Source organism: Nyctereutes procyonoides, unplaced genomic scaffold (genome assembly GCF_905146905.1).
Source record: "Nyctereutes procyonoides isolate TBG_1078 unplaced genomic scaffold, NYPRO_anot_genome, whole genome shotgun sequence".
NCBI classification, from domain to species: domain Eukaryota; kingdom Metazoa; phylum Chordata; class Mammalia; order Carnivora; family Canidae; genus Nyctereutes; species Nyctereutes procyonoides.
In genome coordinates this window covers 1,455,859-1,481,429 of record NW_026575051.1, presented here as the reverse complement: position 1 = coordinate 1,481,429, position 25,571 = coordinate 1,455,859, and the positions used below count along the sequence as shown (strand labels likewise).

Below are 25,571 nucleotides of genomic sequence, written 5' to 3'. Positions count from 1 at the left end.
TAGCCTCGGGCCGCCTTGGTTACCGCGTTCCCCGCCCCTCGTACGTCATCGCCGTGAGCCCGCTCTCCGCTGCCAGCGCGGGCGCCGCCCGAGACCGTGGGACCCCGGTTACCGCCCCCTCAGGTAAGGTCTTCTTCTTCTCACGCTTCGCCCCTTTTTTCCGAGCTCTTCTGTCTTCTCCCGCTCTCCGTTGCTGTGAGAGCGCTGCGCGGCTTCCACTGCCTCCTGTGCCGTTTGGACCGTGCGGTTGCCGTACCCCCAGCAGGGGTAGGGGGTGTCTGGTGCCATCGTCTTGGCGACGGAAGGGGTGCTTCCTCCTGCCTGGGCCACCTGGTTCCTCAGAGCGCTGGTGGCCGTGGTTGCCGGAGAGGAGACGGAGTGCTGGTTGGTCCGCACGAGCGGGGGTTTGGACGGCAGCCTCGTTTAAGCAAGGGGTAGGGAGAGGCAAAAGACAGGAGTAGGTAGGCCTGGAGGGGCGCGGGGCAGGGGGATCCCGTGTGAACCCTGGGCGGTGACAGTGGAGAAAGATGTCTTGGGCCCTGCCCCTGAACCAGGAGCCACCATGTTGGTGATACCCCCCGGACTGAGCGAGGAGGAGGAGGCTCTGCAGAAGAAATTCAACAAACTCAAGAAAAAGGTGAGGGAGTGTGGGGGGGCGTGGCCCAACCTTTCACAGGCTCTACACTGTTGAGAACACCTGGGGTGAGTGTGAGGGGATGGGGGGGTTCTTCTAGCTCCTACCTGGAGATGTATCTCCTCTTAGCGTGGCCCCATAGAGCTGGGCTTCTCCCAAGCCTTGGTGTGCACCTTCTCTTCTGTGCATCCTGCTGTGGAGCAGTCTTCCTTTTTCGTGGCATTTCGCACCACCAAGGATGTAACCTCCTACTTTGTTTTTTCAGTTCTCTCCAGGCTGTTACCGATCGCCCTCAGATACCCAGGGTTGCAGCTGTCACCTTCCTATCTATTCTAATCTAGTTCCTTTTCTTGACCTTCCAAAAAGGGGTGACCACAGCCAATTCTTCCAGGTGTTTGGAATCAAAATCTCATCTCTGACTTCTCTACTTTGCATAGCTAAACATTTGCCAAGTCTTGATTCTTCCTTTGAAGCAACTTCTTCTGTTTGCTTTTTTCTGTGTATTTCATAGATCAAGTTTTTGTTGATGTTCATGTAGACAGTTGTAATGTTTTCTCGAGAAGTTTCTCAATTTTTTTTGGACAGGCTTCCTTCACTCTTATTAAAATGAACCACTGAAAACACAAAACTCTTTTTCTCAAAACCCGTTAAGTGGTTTCCCATTGTCTATAGAACAAAGCCTTTACCTTGGCATCCCTTTCTAGTCAAATAGAACTATTCACTAGTCCCAAGACATGCATTCCCAAAGCCACCTTATTTCCGTATCATTGCCATCCTGTTACTTTGTCTAAAATGCCCTTTCTTTCAATCTGTTTTGTGTAGATTCTATCCAGGGACCAGTTTAATACCCATTTGGCATGAGATAATATTGCTTGGTCACGGCAGCAAGCAGTCTGCACCTCTTACAATCATTCTTGATAGTTACTTCTAATCATCTTGTTTCACAGACTGTAAGCTTCTTGAGGGAAGGAACTGTGTCTCGTATTTTTGCATACCTTTGTTACAAAGTCATAGTCTGTCCTTGCCAAACGGTACAGGGGATGGATGGATGAAGCCCCCAAGAAAGGCAAATAGGCTTATACTTAATTGCAGCTTATATCTTGGGGCTCTGGCCCATGGTTGAATTCCTTGTCCTCAAAAACCTGAGACTCTGGAAAGCCTTTGAATACTGTGGTTTGGCTAGATTAAGTATTACTGGTATTATAGATGATCCAGTGGACCGTGTGTGAGGCAGGGCTGCCTCAGTGTACCAGTCCAGGAACACTATTTGCATTGTTTTCTGAGAAAGGCATCCCCTGGAGTGAGGTGCCCAGGGACCCTGGGGGAAGACCTGGCCGGGGACTGGCCCTCACCAATCCCTCTCTTCTCACTTGTTCCCAGAAAAAGGCATTGCTGGCTCTGAAGAAGCAAAGTAGTAGCAGCACAGCCAGCCAAGGCGGTGTGAAACGCTGTGAGTGACCGGGGAGACAGGGATAGACTGGAAGTGGGCACAGTGGGACTGAGCTTTCTCACAGCCTGGCCAAAATAATGCCTCCTTCCCTTACTACTCCAGCACTGTCGGAACAGCCTGTGGTGGACACAGCCACGGCAACAGAGCAGGCAAAGCAGCTAGTGAAGTCAGGAGCCATCAGTGCCATCAAGGCTGAGACCAAGAACTCAGGCTTCAAGCGTTCTCGAACCCTAGAGGGGAAGTTAAAGGTGAGCATGAGCAAAAAGATTGTTCAGGGGACCCTTGACTTCAAAGGGCATCCTTCCAAGTCAGAAGGGAGGTAGAACATAGGGGGAAAGTAGCTTTTATTCAATCACGGGCAAGTTGTCGTATAGGTCTGAGCTTCAGATTTCTCATCTATAGAGTGAAGACACTGAATGACTTCTCAGTTCTCCATTTTACGTGTTTTCTGGGTCTGATCTACCACATATTCAAGCTTCTAGATTTTGTTGTTTTGACAAGCTGAATAGATTGAAGAGGTCAGCGGATTTGAGAAGCGTTCAACAAGCTAAATATTCTTTATGTTAGATCATTTAAAAAAATACATAATCAGGGCAGCCGGGGTGCCCTCAGCGGTTTAGCACCACCTTCAGCCCAGGGCCTGATCCTGGAGACCTGGGATCGAGTCCCACATCAGGCTCCCTCCATGGAGCCTGCTTCTCCCTCTGTCTGTGTCTGCCTCTCTCTCTTTCTGTGTCTCTCATGAATAAATAAATAAAATCTTTAAAAAAAATAACATAATCAAATAAGAAATGCATAAGGGAATTAAAGGAGAAACGAGAGGCCAGAGGAAACCAAGAAGAGGGTGAGGGAAGAGGAACTCCTTCTGCCCCGTGGTTAGGCCGCCTCCTGCTCTCACATTAAAGTAGATCTCTGTGACCTTCCCAGGACCCTGAGAAGGGGCCAGTTCCCACTTTCCAGCCGTTCCAAAGAAGCATATCTGCCGATGATGATCTGCAGGAGGTATGGCTCCCAGTTCTCTGTCCCTGGGGGCCCAGGGAATGAGAAAAGCAAGAAGGCACATATTTGGGGCCATATGCCAGCAACTAGGACTCATCTTAACTGTCCCTGGTTTCTTTTGCAGTCGTCCAGACGCCCCCAAAGGAAATCTCTGTATGAGAGGTTAGAGAACTAGAGAGAGGACTGGGTCCCAATTGGGGGAGTGGGGAAGGGTTGATTGCCTGTATCCATGGGAGGTTTGGGCTGGAGTGGAAGAAACTGGGGCTGCAGTAGGTTAAGTCTTCCCAGGGTCTAGAAAGTTGAGGTAAAGGCCCCCTTGATCCTCACTGTCTGCCTTTCTCCAGTTTTGTGTCTTCCAGTGATCGGCTTCGGGAACTGGGGCCAGATGGGGAGGAGGCAGAGGGCCCAGGGGCTGGTGATGGTCCCCCTCGAAGCTTTGACTGGGGCTATGAAGAACGTGGTGGTGCCCGCTCCTCGACCTCCCCCCCACGAAGCCGCAGCCGGGACCACAGTCGTGAGCGGAACCGGGACAGAGACCGTGATCGAGAACGGGATCGAGACCGTGATCGGGACAGGGACCGCGATCGGGACAGGGACCGCGATCGGGACAGGGACCGCGATCGGGACAGGGACCGCGATCGAGAACGAGAGGGCCCTTTCCGCAGTGAGTGATCTGGGCTAGTGGGAAAATGAAAATGTTTAGGCAGGTCCTAGGAAAGTGGCCTCTTAAAGTAGAGGCTGAGATGGATTGCGTCTTATGACTATGACTCCTGGTCCCGTAGGGTCGGATTCGTTCCCTGAACGCAGGGCCCCTCGGAAGGGGAATACTCTCTATGTGTATGGAGAGGACATGACGCCCACCCTCCTTCGTGGGGCCTTCTCTCCCTTTGGAAACATCATTGACCTCTCCATGGACCCACCCAGAAAGTAAGGATGACAGTGGGGTAAGATAATAAGTCCTGGGAGGACCTAGGTTTGAGGGAGAACACCAGCCTATCTCCAACGGCCTGTGAGCACTGGGTTTGGTTGGGTTCACAAGAGCCCATAGGCCCTCTATACTGACCCTGTTTTCTTTTCATCCCAGCTGTGCCTTCGTCACCTATGAAAAGATGGAGTCAGCAGATCAGGCCGTTGCTGAGGTTGGGACTTCCCAGATCTGTTCTCCCCATCCCTCCTGCCATCCTCATATTTTCTCTTTAAAATACTGGGAGCCAGGAGGAAATCATTTCCTCTTGACAAAGAGTCTCTTCCTGTTCACACAAGAAATGTATTCTCAGGTCCTCAGTCTGTTGCTAGGGTGGCAACTGTTGGAATTCCTCCTTTGCTTTGTCTGCAATGTTTCTCCCCATTCTTTGCCTCCTCCCCTCTTCTGCCCCAGCTCAATGGGACCCAGGTGGAGTCTGTACAGCTCAAAGTCAGCATTGCCCGCAAGCAGCCCATGCTGGACGCTGCCACTGGCAAGTCTGTCTGGGGCTCTCTTGGTAAGAATGGATTCTTCCTCCTCCATCCTGTGCCCCACAGCTCACCCTTCCTGCCTGTTCCCTGCTCGTCCCAGGATTCTGAGGAGTTGATAGAGGCCTGAATCTGTGTGGAGGCTGTGGGAATGGGAATGAGAATTATCAGGCCTTCTGTCAGTTAGAAGTGGGAGAAAACGGAGAGAAAAAGATTGAGAATAACTCCCAAAGCAGTAACTGGAATGCAGAAGAAAATAGAAGTGAGGGAGGTTGGTGAAGAAAATGGGCATCTCACATGGCTTTGTTTATTAGGAGATGGAGTGTAGTTGGTCTTATGAACATTTGAAATTAGAGATCTGGAACTTGGGTGCGAAGTGAGGAATGAAAACATGGGTTGGAGTCCTCTGTGTTACAGAGTGGTTGCAAATTGGTAGTATCCTCAGGGAAGACTGAATTTGGGGGGGGCGGGGCAGGCAGGCAGTTACCCAGGCCTGGGCTTGGGGAATATTCAAGGGTCAGCCATTAAAGCCAAAGGACACAAACTTTGGAAGCAGGGGAGTGATCAGCAGTGTCAGGGTACAGAGATCCAAGAGAATGGAAGCTGGTTTGGGGTAAGTCACTGTAGCCCCAGAATGACAGGGATGGAATCCTTGGCGATGGGGTAAAGAGAGGGACATGTCAGTGTAGGGAGGAAAAAGAAGGGGAAAGAATAGCTTGAGGCTGGCGGAAGAATGCTTTGGGTCAGAGCTGTACCCAGAATGGTTCTCCCGTTGGGTCTAGTAGCATTTCTTAGTTTAGTCTGAATAGCCCACTATACCTGTTGGTTTTCCTGGCAAATGGGGTTTTCCTGGCAAAGGGGTAAGCAGAAAGGGGTGTTGAGAGTAAGAGTGGCCCTCCATACAAAAGGAACAAGAAATGACTAGCATGTCAGCAAAGGCCTACAGAGATTTTTTAAATTTTAATACTTTAAAATGTAATGGGTTGATGTAATGGGTTAACATCATTCATTTGTGTAAACAATAACATCTGGAGTGGCTCTAAGAACAAAATATCCCTTATGGTATCTGTGCAGGCCACAATAACAGCCTCCACTCCTAGCCACGGGGATGGGTTGGCAGCCACCCGCCTGATGGGACTAAAGGGAGCCAGGCTATCCTGGCCGCTAGAGGGCAGCATTGAAATTGGGCTTCGAGAGCCAGAGGCTCTCGAGCTGGTCGGACTCTGAGCCTCTGGCCTCACTAGTGCTCAGATGCAATGCTTTAGACCTTAACCGATCCTTTCCTCCCTCCCCAGCTGTCCAGAATAGCCCTAAGGGTTGCCATCGGGACAAGAGGACCCAGATTGTCTACAGCGATGATGTCTACAAGGAAAACCTTGTGGATGGCTTCTAGGGAATGGAGCTGTATTCCGTGTGCCTCATCTGCGCCAACACTTGGTCTCAGTAAAACACTGAGGTGGAAGCTCACACATCTCCCTCAGCCTCTGGTTTTTCAGCACTTGGGATTGGGGTTGAGCCTTTAAAAACAGCTGTTAGATTTTATCTCAGTTGTAACACATGGCCAGTGCACGTTCCCCTCTTCTTTCTCCCAAAAGGATCTTGAACACAGGTATTGTCGCAGCTGTTTTAATTTTATCTCATACCCCTTCCCAGCAGGGAACCCCTTACAGAAATTCCAAATCCTCATTTTTGAGTTTCTCCTTGAGCCAGGGCATCACTTGGAAGAGGTTGACGTGAAAGTCTCGGGCATGAGTAGGTACCTGCTGCCACCGCCTCCGGTCTTTGCAAACATCCACTACACCCCAGCTGATCACGCCAACCTGGAGAGGGCAAGGGGATGCCATGGATCATTTGGTAGAATTCCTTCCTTCCTAATCTCAGGAAGCTCAGCTGTTCCCAGTTACATTGGAGTTGACCTAGAAGAATTAGACTGGGGACCCAGCTCTGTACTGGTCTCCCAAGCACACGGGCCAGACACATGGACCTAAGCCAGCCATTTCAAGGAATAGTTGTAAGGAGGCAGGCTCTGCGCCTTCCCCTTTCAGGCCACATGCATGGAGCTTTCCTGCTGTAGCGTCCATGCTGACCACTTGGCATCTCCCCACAGACAGGAGAGGGGAAACTCACTTGAATGAAGCGACTCTTCTTGTGAATAATCAGAGGACCACCAGAATCACCTACAGGAGAAGAAAAGCTGTAGGGAGAGCAATTCTTGGGCTTCAGGAACATGCAGCACAACCAAAGAGCCTTTTCTCACCTTTGCAAGTATTGGGGTCAGCATAGGGATTCACCCCTCCAGTGCAAAGGAACCTGGGAGTGACCACTTCAGAGATGTCTTTGATCTTCTCATAGCCGGAGGCATACTGAGCGTCTTTCTCACAGCTGGCTTTCTATAGATGAGGTATAAAGCGTGGAGGGGAAAGGGTGATGAATAGAGTGTGCTCTAGAAGAACTGGGGCCTGGAGGACCTGCTTAGAGTCCCACATTCCTTACCTTGTCCCCATTCTTGATGTAGACCTCCTTCCGAACCAGCACCTTCCTCCTGTCTTTGGATAACTCTGACACAAATAGAGCTTTGATGTCCTTTGCAGGGAGCAGCTCTTCCACTGGGCAAATGGACAGACTGGGTCATTTTAGCCCTCTCCCACCCCACCCAGCCACCTCCCCATTGGCTTTGTCACTCAGCAAATGTCCCTCAACCCTTTCCGGTGAGCTAGGGACCAGGCTGGCCACAATCTGCTCTTGCAGCACCCTGTCACACCCCACTTGTCCCCTGGTAGCATCCCCTTGTGCTGTTGTCCCTGAACATCTTACTCTGCTGCTGGCACGTGGTTGACGGCGGAAGCCTCAAAGCTTGATTTGTTGCCTGAGTGCATGGGAGGCAAATGGGCCTATGAAGGAGAGATGAGATTCAGGGAGAAGTTGGCTCTGCCCCAGGCCTGCGGCCCCACCTCACCCAGACTTCTCAGGGCTCCAGAGGGCTCACCTGAGTGTCTGATCATACTCTAGCTTCTTCTCAAGCTCAATCAGGGCCACGTCATAGTCATAAAATTCAAGAATGTCTTTTTCTTTTTTCCCATTGATGTTGTAGTTGGGGTGAACTAGGACTTCCTTTACCTCCAATTCCTTCTTCCCTCCTAAGGTAGGAAAGTGGCTATGTTGGGACGTCCCACTTCTCCATGGGCAGCCTCCTACATCTGGTCCCACATTGTGCCTAACTCCCAAGTCTTCCCCACTCCCAAGTGGCCCAGTGTGCAAGATAATGGGCTGCTGTGAGGACGGGTGGGAGCATGGGTTCCTGCACAGCTGAAGCTCAGGATTGATCGGCTGCTTCCTTACCCACGCTGACCTTGATTGAGTGTTTCTGATCATTCTCTGTGAAACAGTGTGCTGCTGTCAACACAAAGTACTCAGACACCACAGCCCCCATACAGGTTTCGTGTCCCTTTGAAGGGCGCTGGGAACAGAACGACAGAGGGGAAGGCTCAGCTTACCAAACCACAATCTAGTATAAACATTTTGCCCTTCCCCTGCCCCCATTCCACCCTGACTTTGCCTCCCACAGGTCCCTGGCACCAGGACGCCTTGCTTACAGTGATGGAGATTTTGGCATGCCATGGCTGCTTGTGGTAATCAGTGCCTTTCTTGTGCTCCCAAACCATTCCACAGAGCCCCAGAGTCCGGGTTTCATCTAACAAGAAAGGAAAATGACTTTAAAATTTCTGACTACATGCTGAAAGGTAGGGTGCTTCATTTCCACATGGCAGCAGCCTTTTAAAAGGGGAGGGACATCTACATGTTTGTGAGGAGCAGAAGCCTGTAAGGAAAGGAAAGACAGGGGTGTTTGTTTCCTTTCACTGAGGACAAGGAACTGTGGCAATAGTGAAAAGATCTTGAAAGTAAGAGATGGGAGACGTGGTGATTGGCAGGCCAAACTTGCTAGCTTGCTGTCCCCAGGTTGTTCTCAGCCTCACTTGCCACGTGTGTAAAATGAGGAATTTAAGAAAGCTCTCTCTGATGTCGTTCAGAGCTTGGTGATTCTAAGATCGGGAAGCAGATAGTGCCAGGAAACCAGAATATGACATAAGGAGCAGTGAGAAAGTCCTTCCATACTGACAGGACTTCAGGAGGAGAGGAAGTATGAGTGACCTTGGGGGACCTGGGGAGGTACCTGACCTCTTTATAACATCCTGATCTTTTCCTACCAAGCATTTGGATGAAAACGTCTTCCAGGTTTTCCATGTCCTTGACTTTGAATACGTGCTGTTCCTTATCCTTCTTGGAAGCCAAAGCATTGATGTTCTCTTGGTTCACCAGAGGCCCAACCCCAAACACATAGACATCTGTGGGAGAAATGGGGAGAGTGAGTGCCCAGGCCCCGGGAGCAAGAGCTGAGAAAGTAAGGGACTGGCTCCTGGGCAATAAAACTCACCCAGATAATCCTCCCGTGGGTTTTTGTGATCCCTCCCAATGTCCAGGAAGTTCCGGATATTGTGAATGACAGAGACCGGGTCCCCGCCCATGTTGTACAAGCCTGTAGAAGAAACAGGGCCTGTGAAGGTGGGGAGCAAGTAAAGAAGGGGGTCGAGGAAGATTGGCCAGAAGTCATGACACATGGCTGGGGAAGCAGATTGAGGGGATGGAAGTGACAGATCCCAACAGAAGCTTAAGGATTCCTCCTTTCCTCTGTAAAGGGTCACAGGAGAGATCAGCATGCTTGGGGCCCTGAGCAGTACTCAGAGCCCCAACCATGTGACAGTCTGGTGTTGCACGTGGACCGAACAGTCCCCCACTCATATGAAAGGCTGGGGAATCGGGCAGGAGAAGAGTTCCTTCTGACCATCAGTCATAAGGATGATAACATGGCGGGTGCGGTTCCAGTCTGCTGGGGGGGTCTCCCCTGGCCAGTTCATCATGCTGTATACTGCCTCCAGGGCCTTCTTGGTATTGGTCCCGGACTTCAACATGTGATCTGGGGAAAGGGAAGAGGTCACCTTACCTGGTTGGCTAAGTCATCCATGACCTTGAGAGGCCCGCCAACAACTGAAATCCCACATCTCTCAGGTTCTTGAGTTGCCACCCCACTGGCTTTCCTTTGGCCACAAAAGTGACCTCCTCAGCCCCCGATAGGTCCCCCGTGACCCATATTCACCAACAAGTCCGCCGTCTAGCCCCAGACTGCAAAGTGGTCTTCCCTGATTTCTCACATGGTCTCCCCACAACCACCCTGAGTCTTTTGACTTCTCTGATTCCAAAGTGACCCCTCCTCCACCAGTCCCTTCCCTGACCTCTGACCTTCATAGTTGACTTGGTTGAGTATCTTTGTGACCCAGTCGGCATCGCTGCTGTTTTTGTCCCTCACTCGGACCCAGACTTTGGGGTTTGTAGCATATGTCACTAGACCATATTTTGGCTTCACCCCATAACTTGCCACCTGTGGGTTAGGGGAGCAAAGGGTCATGGCGTTGAAAGAAGACTAGGGTTGGGAGAGGTCAGCAGCTTCTCTGGGACAGGGAAGGTTTTCCTCAGAAACCCAAAGGCTCATGGGTCACCCTGAGGTTTGCCTGGGTGATGGGTGAAAGGTCAAGAAACTACTTCAAGTAAAAAGGAGGAAGGACAGTATAGGACCAGAGGTTTTCTGAGGTTCTGCAGCCCAGAGGGGCTGGGGACACCAGGGAACTAGTTCTGGCAGGGGCCCCACCTTCTCAATGAAGTCCCGGAGACAGTTCTTGGCTCTCGTGAAGTTGCCAGCCCCGATGCTGTCTGATCCGTCCAGCACCAGGTAGATGTTCATGGAGCCCGACGGGTCCAGGACAATCTTCCTCTTTTGCTGCTCCCCTGGGTGCCACCAGAAAAACTCAGGCTCTGGCACGCAGGGTCCTCCTGCCTCTTCGTCCTCCCCCAGTTCCCTGCCTCCCTCCGTGGTCTGCACTCAAACCTGGGATGTGGCCATCCTCAGCATCCACGCCCTCTATGGTCTCAGTCAGGGACGACAGGAAGGCTTCGGCTACCTCTTCAGGGGTGTCATACATAAAGGAGTCTGGGGAGGGCAGAAAGCAGGTCACGTGTCAGGGTAGGGGGAGGGCCAGAGACACATGGACAGGGACGGGACAGTAGGTGGGTTTCGGGGCAGGAAGGGCTCCGCTGTGAGGACGTTCTAGGGGCAGGTGAAGCGAGGGGAGGAGCTGGGGTGCACTACAGGGAGAAGACAGGGCTCGGGGGTAGGGACAGGAGGATGAACGAGCGGGATCTGAACCTGAGGGCATGTGGCGAGCATCACCTTGGCAGGAAGGCTCGGTTCCACTCCAAGAGCCGCCTTCCTGGCATGTCCGCTGCTGGGAGCCACGCAGGGTGAGGCCCCGGTTGCAGTAGTAGGTGACTCTGTCTTCAAGGCGGTAGTTGATGCCCACCTTCCTTGTGCCAATGGGGATGCCCGGGTTGGGGCAGTAGCCCGCTACAGAAGCACGAGATGCGGAGGTGAGAGCCAAAGCCTGAAGCCCGGATGGCACAGGAGAGCACAGGAGTTGTGACGCCCGTTCCTCAGGCTGGAACACGGCCCCTCAGGAGGGAGAGGATCCTGTCGACGGGGGAGGGGATGCTGCTCACCTCCATCATCACAGATGGCCGTCTGTCCGTCCCAGCGACCGGTGGCCTGGCAGGTGCGGTTAGCGGAGCCCCGGAGAGTAAAACCATCATAGCAGCGGAAAGAGATCTCATCACTCACATTGTAGTAGGACGCCCGGGGCCAGTAGTCCCCATTCTCAAACTCCTGTGGTCTTGGGCACCGAATTGCTTTGGGGGAGGGGGGAGGACAAGCAGAAGTTACTGAGAAGTTAGGGCTGCTCTTGAGAGTCTCCCTCCGGGCCTCAGGGACCCTATCACAAAGACATAGGGCCTTTCTGGTCCCTCAGAAACCACGTCTACCCTTGACCCATGATGAGTCCTGCTTCTCCACGCTCCCCCTTTCTCAGTGTTCCTTTCACTGCCGGGGCTGCCTGGCACAGGATAAATGCTCAATGAAGATTCGCTCCCTTCTTCCACCCTCCTCCCTTCAGTCCTCGACAGCTGCTGCACTTGCTCAGCATCCTCACCCCTCAACCTGCTTGGTCTCCACCCAACTCTCACAGCGTCCTAGCCTGGGCCTCGGCCACCACCTGCTCCATCCCTGCATCACCCCGTGCCCACCCTCACTGCCCTCCAACCTCTGCATTCTGCCTTCTTGACAACCATTTTGTCTTGGGTCTGCAGGGTGCTCCAGGACCCCGTGGATCTGCAGGTGCGAGCCTGCACAGGGTATGGGTAGAAGCCAGAAGGACACAGGTACTCCAGCGCCTGGCCCTCCTTGAGCAGTCTGAAGGAGCCACCTTTGATCTGTACTCCCTCCAGAGGGCAGGGGCCTTGGGGCCTGGCCTCAGACAATGGCGTGGCACTCCCACCTGAAGAGAAAGGCTGTTGAAGCCCAGCCTCACAAGGCCAAGGAAGGAAGCTGGGGGCAGCGGGAAGGGGGAGTGGTGACCCTCTCTTACCTCCAGACAAGAGACCCAGCACCAAGGATATAAGGCAGAGTTGAGGCATGAGAGTGCTCCCCATGGCGATGGGAGCAGGAGAGAGACTGGGGGTGGGGACAGGGTGGTCTATGCCGGCTGGTGCTGCCTGTCTGCTTCGCTCAGCGTCCAAGCCGAAACTTCAGACCTGAGTCTGGTTGCTGTCTCTTCCCCTGCCCCCCCACCACCTCCGGCCCTTTATGCAATCTGTTCTGGCACTGGCGGCTCACCCCGCCCACCTGACCCACACCACTTTCCGGAATGTCCAAGAGGGAGCCCTCCACCCCCACCCCGCAGAGCTGCCAGTCAAGGAAATAGAAACTGCCTAAGCCCTGCCCTTTGCTGCGGTGAACCTGGACTGACACCTTCAACACCACCTCTCAGCCCCAGTTCCTCCCCCCACAAGCCCAGACCACCCCCTTAGGGACCAAAAATAAAGGCTGGCTCACTCCCTGTCCACTCTGTCACAGAGCAGAGTCCAGCCACTGTTTGTGCGCCAGGGTCCGTGACCTGCCTCCCTGCAGTTCCTGGAATCATTCTGGCCTTCCTCCGCTCTCCCCTCCCCCCGCCCCCAGCCACCCCCCAGGTAGAGGCACAGACAGATGAGGACATTGTCGATTTTTATTAATTTCATAACTGGGTAATTCCACATGAGTGAAAGGAGAGTGAGTCAAGGAAAGCAGAGGGTGCGCCCCTGGGGATTCCCCAGCCTGAATGTGCTTCTCCGGGGTTGCTGGGAGCACAGGTGGGTCATGGGTCTGAGTTCAAGGGTGCGAGACAAGACAGATGGCAGATGCTGGCAGGACAACAGAGGGGATGGGTGGCCACAATTAGAGGGGTAAGAAGTTCAGGATATCCTCCAGGTGCTGCCGCAGCCAGGGCTGCAGGCGAAAGAGGTTGATGTGAAAATCTCGTGGTTCCTTGCCCTTGGGGGGCCTCTGGCGTGAGTTTTTATTACTCTTGCTACAGGGGCTGTAGAGACCCCAACTCACCAGGCCCACCTGGAAGAGGGAGAGAATGGGGTGGGAGGCTGTCACAGCCTCAGCTCCAAGCCTCAACCTCCCCAGTTCCTTCAGAGGCCGCCCTCGTCTCCCTGCAAGGCCATGATCTTGTAACCCCATTCCTGTGAGTATCCCCCTTCTCTCCTCACCTGAAAAAACCTGTGTCTCCGCTCAAGGAAAACTGCTCCCCCAGATTCTCCTGCCAGAAGGAGGGACAAGAAATTGTCATTCTGACTCTCACCCTGCCCCTGTCGTCAGGGCAGTGCACCACTGTCTTGGCATGCGTGCTGGCCGCAGGGACTGCGGTGGTCTCTCCCTCAGCCATCCAGGCTCAGGGAGGGGGTGGGGGGTGGGAGGGACTTACCCTTGCAGGGATTGTCATCCTTCCCTGTCCCACTGCATAGGAACTGGTCTGTCACCACCTCTCGGACATCCTTCAAGTTGGGGAATGTAGCTTTGTCTTGGGAAACGGCCTCAATACAGCTTGTCCACTGCAGCAGGGGCAGAGTGGGACAGAGGGATGGAATGAGCAGTCCCAGGGGCTACCTGCAGTTGCTAGCCCTGGAGGGGAGGTGGCATGGGGTCAGAGGGAGAAGGCTGCCAGAGCTGGAGGAGGAAGGGACAAAGACTTTGGGGAGCTGCCACAGGGGTCCCATCCCCTCACAGCATCCCAGACCTGAGATCCTCACCTCTGTCCCTGTCTTGAGGTTAATGTTCAGTTTGTCCCCGTTCAAGGCCACAAAATGAGCAGGAATGCTCAGCTTGTTCAGAAGTTCACTTTCTGCAGTTAAGGAGAGAGGGATGTGATGCTGGTCCCTTTATGCAGCATCCAGACTCCAGACTGGAGTCTTCACGCACCTGAGGCCCAGCACTCACCATGGTCTCGGCAGGTGCTGCCTGGGGGTCTCCGCAGAGCCAGGTTGGCCGCCACCGTGCAGGGAAGGCAAATGGGCCTGGGGAGACAGACAAGAGTCACAGGAGCCCATCCTTGGTGTCCCCTCCTGTGGGACTTCCCAGAGCACTCTCCCCCAGAGGACGCCCTCTCATCCCAGACTCTAGCACCTGGCATGGGTGGACATCTTCACTTTCTGGGCCAGCTTCAATAGGGCAATGTCATCACCATAGAACTCGAGGATCCCCTGATTCTTCTTGGCAAAGACATCAAACTCCGAGGAGATCACTGCCTTCTCAATAGTGAACTCTTTGCCCCACTGGGAGTTAGGATCCCCTGGGAAAAATAAGCAGATTAGGCAGGGCCAGGGCTTCCAGGGAGGCCAGAGGCTGGGACTGCTGGTGAGAGCTCCGGCCACAGGGTCAGGAACCTAGTGTGGACCCTGCCTTACCCACAGTGACCCCCCCCTTACCTACAGTGACCCTCCACAGAGAGCTGTTCTCAGCTTGGCGGAAGCAGTGAGCAGCCGTCAGCACCCACTGGTCTGAGATGAGGGCCCCCCGGCAGGTCTCCTGGCTCCTAGGCTGCAGGCAAACAGGTGTTTTGGGGGGACTGCTATGTCTCTGGCCCATTTCCTCTTCTACTTCTGGGACCCAAGTCCCATCCCTCCTTTCCGATACCTTAATAGTAACATGCCACGGTGTCCTTTCCTGGACGGAGGCATTGGCTGACATGTTCCCTACCCCGCAGATGGTGTCTGTGAGCTGGGAAATATCTGCGGGTGTGGGAGCAGAGGGGGAAAGAGGTTTGTGAGGAGCACCATGAGTAGGTTCCCAGCCTGGACCCCTAGCCGGCTCCATTGTGAAGAGGGCAAAGCTCACTCACCCAGCATGTGCTCAAAGACCTGGTACAGAGCCTCTGTGTCTTGCAGAATGAAGGCATGTCTCTCACCATCCTTCTTCGATCCCAGTTCATTCAGTTCTCTCCAGTCCACATCCAGCTTGCCCACCCCAATGGCATAGATGTCTGATGGGGAGAAGGAAATCACCAGAATCTTGTGGCTGAGGAGCTACCCTGCGAGACAGGGAATTATCATTTGGAACTCACTGGGTCCTACAAAGCCCTAAATGAGCTGGACCCCAACCCCTACTACCTGTCTGGCCTCAATTCCCGACACTCTTCACCCTTCACTCCCTGCCATATAACCTCCTTGAAGTTCCTCAAATTTGCAGGCATGCTCCCACCCCAGGCCTTTCGCACACGCGGTCTTCTGCCTGGTTGACTCTTGCCCAGACTGCCCACACGGCTCCCTTTCTTAACTTTTCAAGTCTTTTTTTTTTTAAAAGATTTTATTTATTTCTTCATGAGAGACACAGGCAGAGGGAGAAGCAGGCTCCATGCAGGGAGCCCGATGTGGGACTCAATCCCAGAACCCCAGGATCACACCCTGAGCCGAAGGCAGACACTCAACCACTGAGCTACCCAGGTGTCCCACCTTTTCAAATCTTGACTCAAATGCTACTATCTCAGTGAGGCCTTGCCTGGGATCCTTGTCTAAAACTGCTATGCCTTGGCCAATTCTGTTTCCTTTCTGTTTCATTTTTTACCTTGTCCCAGGGCACCATCCACCACACCATATGGGGTCCTTATTTATCTTGTTTCATGCCCAAAGTGGGTACAACTGTGCCTTCAAAAGGATATGTTCAAGTCCTCACCCCCAGGACCTGTGAGGGTGACCCTATTTGGAAATAGGGTCTTTGCTGATACCTTGATCTTGGATTTCTAGCCTCCGGAATGTGAAACCATAAGTTTCTGTGGTTTTAAATCACCCTAGATTGTATGATCTGTGGCAGTGTCCCTAGGAGACTAATGCAATGCCCTTCCATAATGACAACCCCAGAGAGAGGCATTTTGTTCATTTTCTGCACAGCCATATCCTTAGAATGATGCCCAGGAGAGACTTCCAAATGTACTTAAGGACATTTATGATTGAATAAAGAGCCTATGAGTGAGCATGGAGGCAAAACTTCAGATCTGGTTCCTCTGTAAGGTACAGGCTCCGAGAGGGGGGTCTGGAGCCATCTCTTCCCACCGGGGAACCTGGGCCCACGTGACCATTCACATCCTGCCTCCAAGAGAGAACAGGTAGCAGTCAGAACTGCCCGGGATGGCCGCAGCGTCCGGGCTTCTCCTGTGCTTTGCACCCCTCGTGGCCCCTTCCGGCTCCTGGAGGACCCTGAGTGGTGTGCAAAGAGTGAGATGCTCAGGCAGATGGGGGGCAGACAATGCTTTTCCTCAGGTGGCAGTGTTGCCCCCGGCAGGCCAGAAGCAGTCACAGTGGGAGTTGGACAATTAGGTTCTGCATGTTTTCTATGACTATGTCCCTTTAGTACCTGCTTTTTTTCATAAGGTGTTCTAAAATGGTGTTTTAACCCTAGCCCAGTGATGCTAAGGAGTTAGCGCCGAGAGCTTGGCCTTCCCTTTCCCTAGGCCAGAGTCTTAAAAAGGAATCCACTTGCTCCTGAGGGGCGGGTGGAGTTGGGGCCATGAAGAGAAGACCCAAGGGGAAAGTGAAACTTGGAGGTTCAAGAGCAACTGTCCTTACTTACACAGAGCACTTTTCTCTAAAATTCTTTTCTGGTCAAAGATCAATGCTATTTGCATTTAGTCTGAACCCCGAGGAATTGTTCCTTTAGAGGAGGCAACTGCCAAAGCCTTAGTTGGTTATCCATACGGTCCCTACAAGAAGAGTCCAGGCCCTTCCTCCCTGGAGTTTCAAGGCCATGATGGCAGCAGCCGCTCACATACACTGTTCCCATACACTGTTCCTCTGCACCAGGAGATATCTGAGTATTTGCCCCTATGGGCCTCTGAGGTGGGTCCTAGCACCGTCCCCTGTAGCAAAGGCAGAAACCAGCCCCGGCCACAGCCAACAAAAGAAACCAAGGCTGCAACCACAGGCAGTTTGACACCAGACTGGAGCATGACTCAGCTGCCTTCACACAGAACGACACAGCCTGGGGTCTCGCTGGAAATGAAGGCAAGCTGCCCACTCCAGCCTGCACCCACCGCAGGGGCAGCACATCTGGGGGTGGGGGAGGGAGAGGCTCACCCAGATAGTCGCTCCTCTGCTGGTTGATGTTCAAGATCTCTTTGATATTGTCAACAGCCAGCTTGGGAGAGCCACCCATGTTAGACTTTCCTAGAATGGAGGGAAAAGAATTGTCCATCTGGGGAATATATCTGGACTCTCCTCCGCTCTGGAGGAGTGGGCAGGCATCCAGCTGGGAACCTTAACATTTATCGCTTCCCACGTGAGTTTCAAGATATGTTATTTGGCGAAATTCTCGACATTCCAGGCACCGGGCCAGGAGCTTCATAAACTTTATCTCTTTTAATTCTCATGAAACCTCAGGTAGTGTGGGTATCCTCATTTTATAGGCAAGAAAACCAAGTTCTGAGGGGCTATGTAATTTGGACACAATCGAGAAATAAATGACATAGCCCGGCTCCACTCCACGTCCACCCTTCCATCCGTGCGCCTTGACATCCCTGCCCCAAAGCCATGCCTCCCCATCTAGCTGACTCTAGGCAACCTTGCGGTAGTAACCATAACTGATATATGTAATTACAAAGCACTTCTACACAAACTATCTCGGTTGCTCTCCATAAAAATTGTGTCAGGGAAGGAGGGTGGTTATGATCATCATTATCGTTGTTGTTATCCCATTGACATCATCAACACTATCTCGACTTTACAAATGAGAAACTGAGGCCCAGAGTGGCAGAGGGAGAATCAACATGCAGGTCTTCCGACCCTACACTGGTGGTCCTTCCACTGTACCAGACTCACTTGCAGAGGCAACGATACCCACCATCTGTCAGAAGGATGATGGCGTGTCGGATTTCCTGCCAGGCCGCCGTCTTCATTCCGAGGCGATCCATCTGGTTATTCATCATGATATGGACACTATTTAAAGCTGCATAGGTGTTTGTCCCGGTTCCATTCTCATGGTCTGGAATATGTGAAGAGGAAGGATTCTCTAGAAATGCCCCACCTACCACCTAGGAGAAAGGAATTACCCTATTCTCCCAACCATTGGAAATACATTTATCAACTGGCTTGATAAATCCAGACCTTCTCTATCCAGATAGAGATTTGGCATCATTGCCTGTTCAAACATTAAAAGTCTTTTCCAAAAAAATAAATAAATAAATAAAAGTCTTTTCCTTTAGAAATGTTCACTGCAGCGTTGCCTGGGTGGCTAAGGTGGTTGAGCGTCTGACTCTTGGTTTCAGCTCAGGTCGTGATCTCATGGGATAGAGCCCTGCATTGGGCTGCATGCTCAGCAAGTAGTCTGCTTGGGATTCTCTCTTTCCCTCTCCCTCTGTTCCTCCGCCCCCTCCCTCTGTCTCTGTCTAATTAACAAATATACCCTTTAAACAAAAAAGAAGTAATGCCCACTGAAGGCCACTCTAAAGCCTCAAGATTCAAAGATGGGGTTCCCAAAGAAATTGTTACAGCCACCTGCTAGCTATCACCCAGGCAGCTTGACAATGGCATGGAGAGACTACGGTGTTAAGTCAAGAAAGCCACATGGTTCTGGCATCAGGAGAGAACCAAAGACCAGCACAATGCATTTGGGTGGGTAGCATTTTAGAGTAAGCCATGAGCTGGTGGGAGCTGGGATTCCCCTGACATGAACCTGAATTGGAAGCCACCTCCCCCAGAGGAACATGAGTTCCAGAGTCTTGGGACTAGAATGCCACCAAAGGACTCGCTCTCTCTCTCTAACTTGTCCAAAATCTCTGCAGGCACAGGGAGCTCATTGTCCCTTGACCCCTGCCTCATCGCCTTCATTTGATGACACCCATACCTTTATAGTTGACCTTGTTCAGGCTGTTGATCACTTCAGTCGCATCCCGGGAGTTGTCATTCAGAACAGACATGATGATTTTGGGCTTGGATGCAAAGGTGATGATGGCGACACTAACATTGATCTCAAAGCTGAAGATCTGAGAAGGGCAAGTGAGAGGCAGCATTAGAGGCCCTGAAACCAAAGGAGAGAGAATAAGAGAGCAAACCAAGGGTCCCGGAGGAGGCAGAGAGCCTGGGCCAAGACTTACAGAGGTCAGGGCCACCAGTAGTCACTAAGAGACTGCTGCTCGCAGGGAGCCAGGAAACTGACGTTTGTTAACCAGGCACTCTGTTTGATAGGCTCCCTCGCTCCTCATTGTATCCCCACATCAATTCTGTGAGGGGGCGAGATGGCCCCTGTTTTATAGATGAGGACACTGAGGCCTGTTGTGCGAGGCGGAGGTCAAATTTGAACCTGTCCACGCGAATCTGAGGCACATCTCTTGCTGGCGTGTTTTGCAGCCTCACGGCTTAGTGGTTACTGTTAGTCTTAGGAGAGACTTCAAGGAGCCTAAAAATTGCCTTCTTTAAAATGTAACTGAGAAGAAAAACACATATATCTACATAAACTATTGTGAAAAGTGTAATTACTGAGCAAAGCGCTGGCAAGGAATCTAAACTAGTGACTTCCAAACTCTCCTGTTCATGCATGTCATTAGTAAAAACACATGGAGGTATATGTATTTATAAAACTAAACTCCTATTTATAAGGTGCATCGCTATTCAAATGTATTATACACCTTTTAAACACAAAAAATTAGAATTTTTAATGGAAAGTATTAAATATTAATTTGTTGATTTAATTTAACTTAAAACTATTCAATAAGGATACCAGTAGTAATCTGTCACACCCTAGTGGATCATTTTGTATATCCTCCTGTGGAGACCACCGCTCTAGATGATGGGTGCCTGGGAAACAGGACCTCGGCCTGTTCATCTTTGGTGTGCCCCAGCACCCAGCACCCAACATGGTACCTGACACATACAAGGTGCCCCAGGACTGTTTGTGGGATGAAAAATGGGATCTTATAAATGGAATCCATGATTCCTGCATGGCATGCACTTAATCTGGGAGGACTTTTTGGAGGAGGTGGGCTGTGAGTGCAGTTCTAAGGAAGGGAGGGAACCAGAGAGAGACAGCGAGAGTAGGAAGGGCCTCCTGTGCACAGGCCCCTATTCCCTGACCCTGTCCACCATGAGAATGGCGCTCTCCTTGAAGACGTGAAAGTCTTCTTCCTTCACACTCTGAGAGGCATCCAGGAGCAGGTAGAGGTTCAGGTGACCAGAACGCTGGATTTGGATTTTACGGCCCAGGTTCTCTGGGAGAAACATAGAAGGGGCAAATTCGCATCTTCCTCTTGCCTTCCCCATACCCCTTCCCTCTTGCCAGGGGTAGGCCTCCCTGCCCCCCCTCCAAGCAGCTCAGCCCCACTGAGCCTTGCCAAAGCCCCAGCATCCTCTGCAGAGTCTGCTCCTCGCCATCCCAGGCCCAGCACCCTGCTGCCCCTACTTCAAGCATTTACCCCTTTTCTTTTGGGTGGGGTTGGTGGCTCCAAGCAGGTGGGACAACGAAGCGCCCAGGGCGGGAGCCACATCCTCAGGAAAGTCGTAAGAGTAGGTCTCTGTGGGAATAGACACTGGGGTCGGCCAGGGTCAGGGGTGGGGTGCCCGGGAGTCCCTGGAGGGTCAAGGCGGCTGGCTACTCACGGCGGCATATGGGCTCCGTCCCACTCCAGACCCCATCGCTCTGACACTCCCGCTCCGCAGACCCCGTCAACACCAGATTTGAGGAGCAGCGGTAGCTGACTTTATCCCCAAGGCCGAAGCGGGACCCCATCCGCACGGCGCCCACCGGGATGCCCGGGTTGGGGCAGTGGCCAGCTGGGAGTGAACACACAAAGATGGCAGTGAGCGGGACACCCCTACCCACCCTGTCCCTCTAGCTCTTCCTCCTCCCCAGGCCCGTGGAGCCTCTGCAGGCCATCTGGCCTCCCCCTTGGGAGACACCACCACCGTGCTTCCCAAGGAAAGCCCATCCCAGAGCCCACGGAAGGTGCTGACCCAGGAGCCCTCTGCCGCCACAAATAATATTTGCACTTCATAAACCACAGGAGGCATCACTACACACCCACCAGGATGGCTAAAACTGAAAATATGGCTCATTCCAAGTGTCAGAGAGGATGTGAGCAGCCAGAACGCTGAAACACTGGGATGCCTGGGGGGCTCAGCGGTTGAGCGTCTGCCTTCGGCTCAAGTGTGATCCTAGGATTCAGGATCGAGTCCCACATCAGGCTCCTTGCACGGAGCCTGCTTCTCCCTCTGCCTGTGTCTCTGCCTCTCTCTTTCTGTGTCTCATGAATAAATAAATAAAATCTTTATAAAAAAAAAGATTCTCTCTTCCTCTTCCTCTGCCCCTCCCCCTCATGCTCTCACTCTCTAAAAAAATAAATGAAATAATAAAATAAAATAAAATAAAATAAAATATGTATGTCAACCTGTGACCCAATAATTCCCTTCCAAGACAACATGCTCAAGAGAAGCAAATTCATAGGTGCACCAACAAGTTCCATAAAAGGATGTTCATAGGGCTTTACTCATAATAGCTTCAAACTGGAAAGAACCCAAGTGCCCACCAAGAGGAGAACACATAAATAAATTGTAACCTATTTGTATAATAAAACTACACAGTAATAAAAAATAACAGGAGCACCTGGGTGACGTAGTTGGTTGAGCATCCGACTCTTGGTTTCAGCTCATGTGGTGATCTCAGGTGGTGGGACCAAGCCCTACATCGGGCTCCGTGCCCAGCACAGAGAGCTGAGTCTGCCTCAGATTCTCTCTGCCCCTCCCCACTCCTCTCTCTTTTTAAAATAAATAAATAAATCTTTTTAAAAATTAAACAACAAACTGCTCCTACACGGGACCACGCAGATAAATCTCACAGGCAGAATGCTGAGTAAATGGGACGCCTGGGTGGCTCAGTGGTTTAGCGCCTGCCTTCAGCCCAGGGCATGATCCTGGAGTCCCAGGATCGAGTCCCACGTCGGACTCCCTGCATGGAGCCTGCTTTTCCCTCTGCCTGTGTCTCTGCCTCTCTCTCTCTCTCTCTCTCTCTCTCTCTATCTGTGTGTCTTGTCTCCCATGAATAAAATAAAAGCTTTTTAAAAAAAAAAGAATGCTGAGTAAAGGAAGCCAGCTATTTGGCAAACAGTCATGAATATGCATAAGGACCCAATGGCTGGGCCACTGGGTGACGGGATGGTCCTACCATCTCATGGACTCTGTGTCTTCTGTCTTCTGTGCTTAGAACTATCATTCCGGAAGCTCCCCAAACCCAGAGAATCCTAGAAACCCATGTCCTATCAAGCAGAGCTCCTTACCATTGACAGGAGCAGTAATAACTATGACAACAGCATATGTGTCATTTACTAAACTCCAGGGACTCCTCTAGGTGCTTATTAATGTCAACTCATTTAATCCACAGAGAAGCCCTAATATCGTGGCCAGTCTTACCATCTCTATTTGAGATGTGAAAATCGAGGCATAGAGAGCTTAAAGAGCCTGCCCAAAAGCTATCCAAGTCCGACCCAGGTTGGACCCGAACTGGCTCCAGAGGCAAGGCACTGAATTCAGCACAGCACTAGGAGCTCTCTCAGGACGTTGTCAGTCCAATAGCCCACTGGGCCTGAATACCAATCTTGCTTTGAGGCATTGGGAAAAGCTAGACAGACTGTGTGGAGGCCTTACGTTGGACCTGAAACTTAGCACCAACTGCCTCGGCCAGCTCCTGTAGGTCGGTGATGTGGGACCTGTAGACCTCAACTTACCAAAATCCAGGAATATTATTTTGGCATCAGAACACCAGGCCCCTGTCCCCACACAGGCCCCATGAGCACACATCTGGGTCCAAGGTTCCCGGGTGACCCCCGCCCCATGCAGCTATGAGGGCAGGGCACTCACCACCATTGTCACACACGGCCGTCTCCCCATCCCACATGCCATTAGGGCGACACTGCCGCACAGCCGAGCCCCGCAAGGTGAAGCCATCCTCACACTGGAAGCTCAGGTTGCCACCCACAGGGTGGGACCCCAGCCTCGGGGTGAACATACCATTCTCAAAGGAAACAGGAGCTGGACAGCGAACATCTGGAGGGAGAGAAGGGGATGAGACTACACGGATGGATGGAAAACACCTGGTATGGTAAGGTTTGGCGTGGATGCATGGGAGTCGCCAACTGATTGTCAAAATATTGGGTTGCTGCTTGTGGCAATCACTGCTTGTGGAATTGGTCGAATATTGGCAATTTCACACTGTTCAACCTATTAGACTGATAAATAACCACATCTCTCAGCACCCTGAGGGCCATGGACACCTCAACCTCTCCCCTGAGGTCCTCAAATACCCCCTGAATGGACACTAAAGGGTAACATTTGGCATGACGGGAGACTCCAGCACCCATTCTGAATGGTCAGTATTCTGCAGTCAATTGTTAAATGTTAAAAAAAAATACCACCCCGTGTATTTTTTTAAATTTCCATTAAGGCCTTTCTCCAATGCCTTGCTATGGACAATGGACATTTTCTCAATATTTTGAAAAGCCCTATGGAAAAACAGCTTGGCCACCCCTGGCACACCATGTAGTCAGGTTCAGCCCCACCCTGAGCAAAGCCCACAGAGAGCTCACGTTTGCAGACCGCCTTTGTGAGCTGGGTGGATCTCAGGGTCTGCCACTGTCCATTGCTCTTGCACAGCCGTGATGCTGGGGATGGGTAGCGGCCCAGGGGACAGGAGTAGGTGAGGACACTCCCAGGGGCCCAGCCATGGCTGAGGGTAAAAGTGCCACCGGAGATATTCACGTTCTGAGGGCAGGAGGGAGCGGCTGCAGCCAAGCCTGTGAGCATGACACACAACACAGTAGTGGAGAAAAGATGAGAACAGAAAAGCCAGAGAAATTGGCATTTACAAGAGGGAACCCAAGGTGGGCAGTACAGGCCTTTTCCACAGGACTCCAGCATCCCTCTCCCCTGCTCCTACCTGGGTATAAGGGCAACAGGCAAAGGAGAGCCATCACTGGGTCCATGGTATCCACCTTGGGGCAGAGAGAGGCAGAAAGCCGGCAGAGGGAAAAGGTCATCTGACTTCCCGAAACCCAGAGCTGACTCAGCAGCTGCTTCATTTGCTGCCAGAGAAGAAAAACTAGGGAGCCGCAGGGGGGATGTGCTCTTGGCAGGAAAAAAATAATCAGGGACTGGGGGCTGAGCTGAGAGGATGAAGCCCTTGTCCAGCTCTCTAACCCCACATATCCTAGTCAGTTGCTCTGTACCATAGGCTTTCCATACTGCTCTCAGTCTCTACCCCCCTACACACACACACACACACACACACACACACACACACACACATGATCTTGCATGTATAGTCTAAAGCACACAAACCCAAAACCATCCAAGATATTGCAAAATCATTTATTTAAGTAAAGTTTCAGTTTTCTCTTAGGTGTTGCCAAGTGAACTTTATTTACTGAGAACCTGGGATAGTATTGTCTTCTTGAACATAAACCTCCAAGAGATTGGGGCTAATTTTCTTAGGAATTCTTGCTAAATAGGAAAAATCACAATCTTTTTTTTCTTTGCAACCCTTCCCCAGAAAGAATCTTTTTTTTTTTTTAATTTATTTATGATAGTCACACACAGAGAGAGAGAGAGAGAAGCTGAGACACAGGCAGAGGGAGAAGCAGGCTCCATGCACCGGGAGCCCGACGTGGGATTCGATCCCGGGTCTCCAGGATCGTGCCCTGGGCCAAAGGCAGGCGCCAAACCGCTGCGCCACCCAGGGATCCCCCCCAGAAAGAATCTAAAGACAAAAACGAAATCAACACTTAGTTTTGGAGTCTGGAAAATGTTTAAAACACTTTTGTGGAAAGTCCGGTAGAAAAATTCCCGGCCCATAAAATAAATAAGTCTGGGATTGGTTTACCCAAAGGAACAAAAGTATTTTTGGATTTTGGATGTGCCTTTTTTTTCCTTCTTTTTTTAATTTTAATTCAATTAATTGACATATACTGTATTATTAGTTTCAGAGGTACAGTTCAATGATTAATCAGTCTTATATAACACCCAGTGCTGGGATCCCTGGGTGGCGCAGCGGTTTGGCACCTGCCTTTGGCCCAGGGCGCGATCCTGGAGACCCGGGATCGAATCCCACATCGGGCTCCCGGTGCATGGAGCCTGCTTCTCCCTCTGTCTATGTCTCTGCGCCTCTCTCTCTCTCTCTATCATAAATAAAAAAAAAAAAAAAAAAAACACCCAGTGCTCATCAAGTGCCCTTCTTAATGCCTATCACCCAGTTACCCTATGCCCCCACCACCATCCCTCCAGCAACCCTCAGTTTGTTTCCTATGATTAAGAGCCTTTTATGGTTTGTCTCCCTCTCTGATTTCATCTTGTTTTATTTTTCCCTCCCTTCCCCTATGCTCCTCTGTTTTGTTTCTTAAATTCCACATATGAGCAAAATCATGATAATTGTCTTTCTCTGATTGACTTATCTTACTTAGCATAATACCCTCAGTTCCATCTACATCATGGCAAATAGCAAGAATTCATTTTTTGATGGCTGAGTAATATTCCATTGTATATTTAAACCACATCTTTATCCATTCATCGGTCAATGGACATCTGGGC

At 51.6% G+C, this 25,571-nt stretch overlaps 3 protein-coding genes across 5 annotated transcripts; 1 reads left to right on the top strand and 2 right to left on the bottom strand.

The window, feature by feature from the left end:
- The first annotated feature begins 28 nt into the window (after positions 1–28).
- Positions 29–6,144, top strand: NELFE (negative elongation factor complex member E). 3 transcript variants are annotated; one of them, XM_055330740.1, is made up of 11 exons: positions 29–123; positions 555–637; positions 2,015–2,084; positions 2,187–2,332; positions 3,012–3,086; positions 3,208–3,245; positions 3,428–3,747; positions 3,866–4,010; positions 4,168–4,222; positions 4,462–4,564; positions 5,831–6,144. In XM_055330740.1, the coding sequence occupies exons 2-11, from the start codon at positions 563–565 to the stop codon at positions 5,926–5,928; spliced, it is 1,125 nt and encodes a 374-aa protein (XP_055186715.1). In that variant the 5' UTR covers positions 29–123; positions 555–562; the 3' UTR covers positions 5,929–6,144. The 3 variants fall into 3 exon arrangements, with proteins under 3 accessions (XP_055186715.1, XP_055186717.1, XP_055186716.1); XM_055330742.1 differs by lacking the exon at positions 29–123 and adding an exon at positions 131–434; XM_055330741.1 differs by lacking the exon at positions 29–123 and adding an exon at positions 131–461.
- Position 6,145: 1 nt separating this feature from the next.
- CFB (complement factor B) lies at positions 6,146–12,268 on the bottom strand. The gene is made up of 18 exons (XM_055330739.1): positions 12,062–12,268; positions 11,738–11,971; positions 11,142–11,327; positions 10,816–10,989; positions 10,474–10,575; positions 10,237–10,373; positions 9,831–9,969; positions 9,376–9,507; positions 8,968–9,069; positions 8,741–8,878; positions 8,129–8,226; positions 7,875–7,992; positions 7,522–7,672; positions 7,350–7,426; positions 7,029–7,141; positions 6,793–6,925; positions 6,663–6,712; positions 6,146–6,355 (listed from the first exon to the last, which is right to left on the bottom strand). The coding sequence occupies exons 1-18, from the start codon at positions 12,123–12,125 to the stop codon at positions 6,200–6,202; spliced, it is 2,304 nt and encodes a 767-aa protein (XP_055186714.1). The 5' UTR covers positions 12,126–12,268; the 3' UTR covers positions 6,146–6,199.
- A 418-nt stretch (positions 12,269–12,686) lies between these two features.
- Positions 12,687–24,070, bottom strand: C2 (complement C2). Its single transcript, XM_055329670.1, has 18 exons — positions 23,926–24,070; positions 23,576–23,782; positions 22,851–23,036; positions 20,598–20,771; positions 20,414–20,512; positions 20,076–20,209; positions 18,850–18,988; positions 17,848–17,988; positions 17,085–17,174; positions 14,858–14,998; positions 14,653–14,747; positions 14,445–14,556; positions 14,143–14,308; positions 13,957–14,033; positions 13,770–13,861; positions 13,445–13,571; positions 13,230–13,279; positions 12,687–13,080 (listed from the first exon to the last, which is right to left on the bottom strand). Exons 1-18 carry the CDS (start codon positions 24,065–24,067, stop codon positions 12,910–12,912), a joined length of 2,343 nt encoding a protein of 780 aa, XP_055185645.1. The 5' UTR covers positions 24,068–24,070; the 3' UTR covers positions 12,687–12,909.
- Positions 24,071–25,571: the final 1,501 nt, after the last annotated feature.